This window comes from Melitaea cinxia, chromosome 10, assembly GCF_905220565.1.
Source record: "Melitaea cinxia chromosome 10, ilMelCinx1.1, whole genome shotgun sequence".
NCBI classification, from domain to species: Eukaryota; Metazoa; Arthropoda; class Insecta; order Lepidoptera; family Nymphalidae; genus Melitaea; species Melitaea cinxia.
This window is the reverse complement of record NC_059403.1, coordinates 1,810,883-1,820,856: the sequence shown is the minus strand read 5'-3', so window position 1 is coordinate 1,820,856 and position 9,974 is coordinate 1,810,883. Positions and strand designations below refer to the sequence as shown.

General features: G+C 46.5%; 1 protein-coding gene across 1 annotated transcript; it reads left to right on the top strand.

Annotated features, from left to right (window-relative positions):
• Positions 1-3,356: 3,356 nt before the first annotated feature.
• LOC123657155 lies at positions 3,357-8,867 on the top strand. The gene has a single exon (XM_045592733.1). It carries the CDS (start codon positions 3,357-3,359, stop codon positions 8,865-8,867), a length of 5,511 nt encoding a protein of 1,836 aa, XP_045448689.1.
• The last annotated feature ends 1,107 nt before the right edge of the window (positions 8,868-9,974 follow it).

Genomic DNA, 9,974 nt, shown 5'->3' with positions numbered 1-9,974 from the left:
TAAAAATTTTAACGCTATTGCATTGAATCGAATTTCACCATTCACAAATTCTGAATGGTCTTGTCGGATTAAAGTACCGACGGGCCACACCGCGTTATTTAAATTCTTTACAAAATGTCATTATTCAGTTTGCGAATATGGAACAAGGAATTCTATTTCTGTAGCGACTAATGTAAGGTAAACATAGCATTAGTGGTAAGGAACAATTGAACACTGTGTCCGGTGCGGCTACGGCTTATGGTATATTTATGACGCTTTCCCAGTAATGGCGATTAGGGACAACGAACATCTTGTGTGGCGTGAGGGAGGATAAGTTTAGTTCCGTTTGCGCTAAAAGCTTACAAAGATGAGATACAGTCGACTAGCGATAGCGACACTAGACAGATTTACAGCTGAACCTTGCTATTTACAATCGCCGTCAATATTATTATTTATAATTACATATTATTTAGAAACTGGGACTAGGATTACAGTGTATAACGCTATTAAGAGTTAGGTATGTGAGTAGAAACAATAAGGCATAGTGTGGCTGAAGAAAGCCTCGTGGCGTGGGCGTGAGAAAGGTGCGGTGATGCATCACCGCTAATACGCTTTTCAAATACGTGCCAGCGTAGCCAGTTAGCTACCCTTGTATTTACATTCCTCGTTATATTAATATACAGTAAATAGATACTCATATTAAATCTAATGTATATATGTATATATATACTCATATTTCTCTTTAATCTCTTCTTTCTTCTTCATTCTTTAATCTAATAAAAAACTAATTGGAGCCAGCATTGGAGCAGCGTGGTCGATTAAGCAGCACATAAAGAGGGCTATGCCCAGCAGTGGAATATTACAGGGTGAAGCTTAGTTTATTGATACGAATAAAAAAAACGTAAAGCGCTTAAATATGTCATAACCTCTTAGTTTTTGAAAAACAAGAAGAAGAAAAACAACAAAAATCAAGAAGGACTTTGACTGTGTATTGATGAATTTAAATTTATTTTATATTCGATTTCCTTCGTCATCTTAAAATTAACTTAAAAACTCATGCATATATAAATCGCCGCTTTGAATACTCTGCCCATCAGTAACATCCATTATATAAGCTATCTCATATAATTTTCTAAAAAATGTTAATTAATTAGGAAAATAATGTAGGAACTCGTAATCAGCGACACGAAATATGCAGAATTAAATACATGATACATTTTTTAAAAAATCAAGATTACGGAATTAGTATTTAATGTAAAAGTCCGCGCTAATTCGTGGGAACGACAGCACACGATGTGTGACCAGCTCCCAGCGCTCGACAGATGCTATCTATTTCTCGCTACTCTCACGTCGCGCCAACTAATTGCTTTGTTCACCCTCCATGAAATTATACCATTTAAACCCGCATATTTCAAAACAATGACCTGCAATACTTAAATTATATTCGCTTTTTAATTATTACTCGAATATCTTTTTAGTTACGATTTTATTCCGCGGTTAGAGGAAAGATAATTTCGAAATATACGTTTCTGTACTATCATTCACTTTTTATGAGAAAATGTAAATATGAAAATAGTTTAGTTTTAATTCATATATTTCACATAAATTTTAATTGCATTCATTTTTGTTACAAACTTATTAGATTAGTTAATATTTATGATTATATCTTCATTATTTTGCATCGTAACGTAATTTTATATAGCCTATTTTTTCCTGAATAACGTAGTTAATTAGCGATGATAGATAGTCATGTTCAAAAGTTCAAAAGAAACAAAATTTTCTATTGAAACAAAGTATAGAAAAAAGCTACTTACATTTTGTACGTGTGGATTCTAAGACTTTAGTTATCAATTAGGGAAATTAATAATTACCATTGTTAAAAGACTACAAATATAATTATTTCATTCACATTAAATTAATTAATGCCTTCTGAAAATAATAAGTCGAAAATTCAGAACGATGCGATGTGGCGTTGTATATTTGTTTAGAGTTTAAATCTCCGATTTGTTTTATTGGAGACGGAACATTATTTTGGGTTTGTTGGGATTGTCCGCGGTGATTCCACGCTGTCGGCGAACAAACGCTCGAGGCAGTATGACGAATCCAATTAACAGCACTAACGAATGCTGTCGGACGCACACTATTTATGTTTCCTCGCAGTCACACTGTAAATATTTAGTCCTGGACGCGTCTGGCGTAGCCCTTGTCTTATCTCTTTACCGGCCTGTAAACGATTTCATGAACCGCTCGAGCTTTCCGCACCGACATACAGGATACACGTTTGTAAATAATGATTACGAAATGGCACCCAAAAGAGTATTCTTGAAAGTTTCCTTGGGCAGCAATTTGTTTGTTTATTTATGTCTTCGCGTTACACGCGAGATAGGCACGTGCTTCTGGGGCGATGGAACTAGAGATTCATGATACATGTTGAGGCGCTAATGGTCGATTATCTGCTTAGTTATACACATACTGTTACGGACGGCTTACGTCACAATTGATTGTTTTTGTTAGTAATAAGTAGGCTAATAAAATAAAGTATTAAGTAGTACGTAAGATACATAGGTATAAGTAAATTGTATCTTAGACATTAAGCTATATTGTAAAAATAATGTAAGAGTAAGACGAATGTATGCGAGAAAACAGGAGATGGCAACAGGCACGAGAGAGAGAGAGAGGGCAACAGTATGAAATAGACATACGGGCCAGAAAGTGAGGCAAAACACCCCTTCTACCAAACGCGGGCTGAAGTTGGTACTTGTCTCAAACGGGTCCGATCGGTTGGTGCTCCGCAAAGGGCGGGGCCAAGATATACCGTTATCAAACGGGCCCGTTACGTTGGTACTCCGCAAAGGGCGGGGCCAAGATGTACCGTTATCAAACGGGTCCGTTAGATTGGTACTCCGCAAAGGGCGGGGCCAAGATCTACCGTTATTGACCGTCCGATTAGGTTGGTACTTGACGCCAACATGTACCGTTATGTTGCCCACTCTCCTAGAAGCAGGTCTGTGATTGGTCAACGCAAATGGCGTGACCAAGACCTACCGCCATTGGCCCGTTGCAAAGGCGCGGGAAAAGTACTAGCCATCTCCCGTTATGCGGCTGTTACCAGGGTGTGGGAAACGCTATATAACGCGTTTCCCAGCAACAGCCAGTCACTCTCTAACGAACATTCGCCGCACTCAAACAAGAAACAAGAACAAGGAAGAAATAAAGAAATAAGAACCGAGGAAACAATTGAAGTTTAATTAAGAAGCTTTGCAACCTCAACAGTGTTTGGTCCTTCGAAAATCGGATAAGAAGTGTGGTGCTTCGCCATACTTAATAGTGTTTGGTCCTTCGAACGTCGGATACAGAAAAAAGAAAAAATCAGCGTCATGGCAAATTACACAAGAAGCCGCAAGAACAGATCAGAATCGGGAATCGGTGAATCGGAACGCGCCTTACAAGCAAATTCTGCCACCTTTCAACAGATCCACGAAGAATCTCCGAGATCACCATCAACAGGCGTAGAAACAATATCACAAGGAAGAGCAATAGAAAAATCGCTAGTGCGAATTTCTATGGCACCCCCGGCGCCCCTCGCCCCGCTAGAAGGAGATAGCGCACAACCGTCGACGTCACAGCGGACAGAGACGACACAGTCTTGTAGGCCTCCATCGCCTACAGGTACTGTGCGCTCTCGGCGGTCGACAAACAGCGCTATAGCCCGCATTAGATTGGCCGAGTACGAGGCTGAAAAGCAACTAGCGGAGCTCGAAGAAAGGCGCCTGAACATACAGAAAAATCTAATCAAAAGGCGATTAGAAGCGAACATCTCGGCGATAGAAGCGGATGAAGCGGCGACCATAGACGAAAATGAAATAGTCTGCGAATGGATCGATAGGAGTCAAGCTACCAACCAACCACAGGAGTCAGACGTACAACCTCCCCTCGCAACGGAAGTGCGGGGGGAGGAGCGGATGCAACAAAGAGGGGAAGGGATCGAACAGCTCGCAAACGTGTTAGAGAAAATGATCCATTCCAGACCGCCACCGCGACAGACGTCAGACCTCCCGCCATTCAACGGTAGCATCATGGAGTGGCTTCCCTTCAAGGCAGCTATGGAGGATTCGACGCGACTGTATAAGTTCAGCGCAACAGAGAATCTTCTCCGACTAAGAAATAGCCTCCGAGGGGAAGCAAGAGAGATAGTGCTCTCTCAGCTATACACGGCAACTCACCCGGATCTTATTATGAAGACGCTGGAAATGAAGTATGGCCGGCCCGAATACATCGTAGATAAGGCGATGGAAGATCTAAAGAGACTTCCGAGGGTCGGCAGCTCCAGCGGGGAATTGAACGAGTTAGCCGTCAAGCTCCAGAACATCGTCTACACAATGAAGAGTGTAGACAAAAGAGGTTATCTCCAGAATCCGCTATTAATAAGGGACGTCATGGAGAAGCTTAGCCCGCATTTAATAAGCAAATGGGCGGAACACGCGGCGGTGAATGAAGAGAGAATCGCCTGTGACAACGAGATAACGGTGCTCGCCGAGTTTTTGATGGCGGAAGCAGACAAGCTGCTACGTTTCACGCACACCGGTAGACACGGCGCTTCAGGGTTTCTCAGAAGGGAGCGACCAACAACGAAGAGGACCGTGGTTAAAGAAAGGGTATTTACTACTAGTGAAGCAACGCGTGAAGAGCAATCAGTCATGTGCTTCCGATGCAAGTCGACGAGTCACTATACCCCGTTGTGTCCGCAGCTAAAGAAACTTACTACGAATGAAGTGTGGAAGTGGGCTAAGGAACAGCGGCTATGCTTCAGATGTATGAAGCGGAAACATAGCAGAGCCACATGCCAGGTAAAACTCTGCGGAGTCGATGGATGCAAGATGCCACACCACGCCATTTTGCACAAAAAAGCAGAAATTGTTCCTAAAGAGGAAGAACCGTGTGCAGAACAGAGCACACCGGCGACAGTAATGAATGTCGCAACAAAGTCAATGCCAGGAACTGTGTTACTGAAGACCTGCAAGGTAAAATTAAGTGGTGTACGGGGGGAGGTCATCACGGACGCGCTCCTCGACGAAGGGTCTACAGTAACGTTGATCGACGAAGACCTGGCATACGAGATCGTCAAAGGGGGTCCGAAGAAGCCGCTCAAGCTTAAAGGTATCAATGAAGATCGACGAGTGAGCAGCGCAACAGTGAAGTTCCACATCCAAGGCGTACATGAGGATGTGAAACACGAGATTACAGCAAGAACGGTCAAAGGGTTGCAGCTGTGTCGGCAGCGAGTACCGGATAATTTGACTCGATATAAACATCTACGAGGCATCGTGAGACACACCGTCAACGAAGACGTCAAGCCTCGGATGTTGATCGGTGCTGACAACTGGCACCTGATTGTGTCGAGACAACTGCGTACCGGTAAACACAACGAACCAGCCGCATCGAGAACCATGCTGGGATGGGTGATCCACGGTTCAGTGCCCGAAAGGATTATAATGCAGAAAGAAGAATCTGTGCTCCACGTGTTCACCCCAGCTAGAGATTTGCAGCTGCAAAGGCTCGTCGAGAAACACTTCGACGTCGATTCACTGGGAATAACGAGTAAAACTCGAATCAGTGAGAACGACAAGAGAGCGGAACGGATCCTAAAGGAGACGGTCAAACGAAAAGGCGATCAGTTCGAGGTCGGGTTACCATGGAAAACCGACAACCTGGTACTACCCGACAGCTACGAATACGCGCTCAAGAGACTTCGCACGCTCGAAAAGAAAATGAGCAAAGAGCCCGCATTCAAAAGGGAATACGGGAAGCAAGTCGCGAATCTCATCGGTAAGGGCTACGCAGAGGAATGCGACGGTAGCGAACAAGCAAGCAGCGTCAAGTGGTACCTGCCGCACTTCGCCGTCGTCAACATAAACAAGCCAGAACGGGTACGGATGGTGTTCGACGCAGCGGCCAGAGTGGACGGCGTGAGCTTGAACGACTGCCTTCTGGAGGGACCGGATTTGTTAGCATCGTTGACCCGTATATTATTCGGGTTCCGCGAGAAGAAGATCGCGGTCACGGCGGACATCGAGGAAATGTTCCTACGAGTGAAGATCCGCCCCGAAGATCAACCGGCACAGATGTTCCTGTGGCGAGACGGTCCCAATGAAAAACCGCGCACATTTAAAATGACGTCAATGATATTCGGAGCGTCGTGTTCACCGTTTCTCGCTCACAGCGTGAGGAACTACAACGCTTCCAAATTTGAAGACGAGTACCCCGAGCCAGCGCGAGCCATAAAGGAGAAACACTACATGGATGACTACTTAGACAGCTTCGACGACGAAAACAAAGCGATCGAAACGATACGGGACGTCATGCGAATACATGAAAGGGCTAACTTTAACCTCCGGGGATGGAACTCGAACAGCACAAAGGTGCTCGAGAGTATACCGGAGGTTAAGCGGTCAAAGAACTCAGACGTCCGACTAACGGCGCACCAAATGGAGAAGACTCTCGGGCTCAGATGGAACCCGAGAGAGGACACTGTCGGCTTCAACACGGACATCAAAAGAGTCCCGGAAGCCGTTAAAACTCAACGTAGAGTGCCGACAAAGCGGGAGGCACTAAGCGCCGTCATGTCTATCTACGATCCGCTAGGACTCATCAGCCAGTACACCGTGGTAGGGAAGATAATCCTACAAAGGCTGTGGCTGAAGAAGGTGCAATGGGACGAAGAGCTCCCAAGCGACGATGCTGAAGAGTTCCAGCAGTGGGTAACCGGTCTAGAAGATATCTCCGCCCTGGCTCTGCCGCGATGCTACAGTATGGAGATAGCACCGGGGTCAGATCTACAGTTGCACGTGTTCAACGACGCTAGTGAACAAGCCTTTGCGACGATAGCCTACTGGAGGATCCATCACGAGGACGGCGCCATAGAAGTAGCGCATGTCATGGGAAAAGCAAAGGTGGCGCCGTTAAAGCTGTTAACAATACCGCGGCTAGAACTACAGGCGGCGGTTATTGGAGCTCGGATGGCCAATGTGATAGTTAAAGAACACACATGGAAACCGAGCAAGGTGGTTTACTGGACCGACTCCAAAACGGTGCTTCATTGGATCCGAAACGAAGACAAGAAGTACACACCGTTCGTGGCACACAGGCTTGCTGAAATCGCTGAGTTATCACATAGAGACGACTGGCGATGGATATCAACAGACGACAACGTAGCAGACGACGCTACGCGCATTGGAACCAGACGGATAAGCAGAACGGACCGCTGGTTCAATGGACCTTCGTTTTTGAGAACGCCTGAGGAAGAGTGGCCTACAATGATACCGGACGGCGAGCGATGCGACGAAGTAGTGTACAGTACGTCAGAAGGGAGTACTAGCGATGACGTCACGCTACCCGACATCAGCCGGTTCTCATCGTATAAGAGGCTAATAAGAGCCACGGCCATGGTACGATTATTCATCGAAAGGCTCAAAGAAAAACAGAGAGACATCCCATTGCAAGTAGCGCACATGAAAGACGCCGAAGCGAGGTGGATACGACAATCTCAAAAGGAGTCATTCGGCGATGAGTTAAACAGGTTAAAAACAAAACAGCCGCTTCGTAAAAACAGCAAGCTTACGAAGTTGGACCCGGATATAGAAGACGGCATATTAAAAGCGAGAGGACGCATTGGAGCGTCAACGGTAACAACACACTCCAACCGACCAGTGATATTAGACGGCGGGCACTCTTTCACAAGGTTACTGATAGACAACGGACATCGGAACGCCGGGCACGCGAATAACGAGCGCGTAGTAAATGACCTACGCCAACGGTTCGTTATATTTCGCCTGCGACCGACAGTAAGAAAGATAGCAAAGGGCTGTCAGTTCTGTCGGGTGTACAAAGCGACGCCTAGGCGTCCACCGAAGGGAGACCTACCTGCGGAACGAATTGATCCGGGGCACCGCGCATTTACATACTGTGGTGTGGACTACTTCGGTCCCTTGACGGTAACCATTGGAAGGAGGCACGAGAAGAGATGGTGTGCACTGTTCACATGCCTAACAACGCGAGCAGTGCACCTAGAGATCGTACCGTCTCTATCAACGGACTCGGCAATAATGGCGTTGCGACGAATGGCCGCCAGAAGGGGCTGGCCGCGAGTTATTTACTCCGACAACGCCACGAATTTCCGAGGCGCCGACGTCGAGCTGCGAGATTGTTATCGAAAATGGATCCCCGAGCTCCGGAACTACTGTCTACAATATGAGACAGAATGGCGATTCATACCACCGGGGGCGCCACACATGGGAGGCGCATGGGAACGATTGGTGCGCTCTGTTAAAGCGGCGCTCAGTACAACGCTGAAGGAGAAATCTCCGAAGGAGGAAGTGCTTCAGACACTACTCACGGAAGCAGAGTACAGCATAAATGCGAGGCCGCTGACGCACGTTCCAGTAGACTACGAAGAAGAAGAAGCCTTAACTCCAAATCACTTCTTAATGGGGTCGTCGACAGGCCTGCCTAGGACGGGGCCGTGTACCGAAGCGGATCGCAGCACATGGCGGCGATCACAGGCGATGGCGGACCAGTTCTGGAGACGATGGCTCAGGGAGTACCTGCCGACACTCATACCAAGAGGGCAATCGAGGACGGAGGGACCGCAGCTGCAGCCGAACGACCTCGTCATGATCGTCGACGGCACGCTGCCACGCAACACATGGCCCAGGGGGATCATCGTACGAGTGTATCCGGGACCAGACGGCGTCGTCCGAGCGGCCGACGTGCGAACCAAAGGAGGTGTGTTCCGGAGACCTGCAACGAAGATCGCCGTCCTGCTGAGGGGAGAGGCTGCGAAGAGTCTACGCCGGGGGGAGAATGTTACGGACGGCTTACGTCACAATTGATTGTTTTTGTTAGTAATAAGTAGGCTAATAAAATAAAGTATTAAGTAGTACGTAAGATACATAGATATAAGTAAATTGTATCTTAGACATTAAGCTATATTGTAAAAATAATGTAAGAGTAAGACGAATGTATGCGAGAAAACAGGAGATGGCAACAGGCACGAGAGAGAGAGAGAGGGCAACAGTATGAAATAGACATACGGGCCAGAAAGTGAGGCAAAACACCCCTTCTACCAAACGCGGGCTGAAGTTGGTACTTGTCTCAAACGGGTCCGATCGGTTGGTGCTCCGCAAAGGGCGGGGCCAAGATATACCGTTATCAAACGGGCCCGTTACGTTGGTACTCCGCAAAGGGCGGGGCCAAGATGTACCGTTATCAAACGGGTCCGTTAGATTGGTACTCCGCAAAGGGCGGGGCCAAGATCTACCGTTATTGACCGTCCGATTAGGTTGGTACTTGACGCCAACATGTACCGTTATGTTGCCCACTCTCCTAGAAGCAGGTCTGTGATTGGTCAACGCAAATGGCGTGACCAAGACCTACCGCCATTGGCCCGTTGCAAAGGCGCGGGAAAAGTACTAGCCATCTCCCGTTATGCGGCTGTTACCAGGGTGTGGGAAACGCTATATAACGCGTTTCCCAGCAACAGCCAGTCACTCTCTAACGAACATTCGCCGCACTCAAACAAGAAACAAGAACAAGGAAGAAATAAAGAAATAAGAACCGAGGAAACAATTGGAGTTTAATTAAGAAGCTTTGCAACCTCAACAGTGTTTGGTCCTTCGAAAATCGGATAAGAAGTGTGGTGCTTCGCCATACTCAATACATATGTATAGTGTGTATATGTATACACACTATAATGATTTCATCGATATACTCACAAACGAGCTCTCTAAATATAGTGTTCATACATACCGCAGGCGCCATCGGCTCGACTAACTGTTTGATTGTTGTGTTATACCCTTTTTCAATATTTTTTTTTTACAATGTCACTCGCACGAAGAAGATTTGGAGCTTTTGCTTATTTGGTGTCATGTTTACTGCCATCACTGGGTGATGTCACCGGGCGCGCCATAGTTATGAGAGGGCCCGTTTTGGAATCTTTA

What these genes read in the sequence shown, in the direction of transcription:
- LOC123657155 (XM_045592733.1), top strand. Translation starts at nt 3,357, where the DNA reads ATGGCAAATTACACAAGAAGCCGCAAGAACAGATCAGAATCGGGAATC.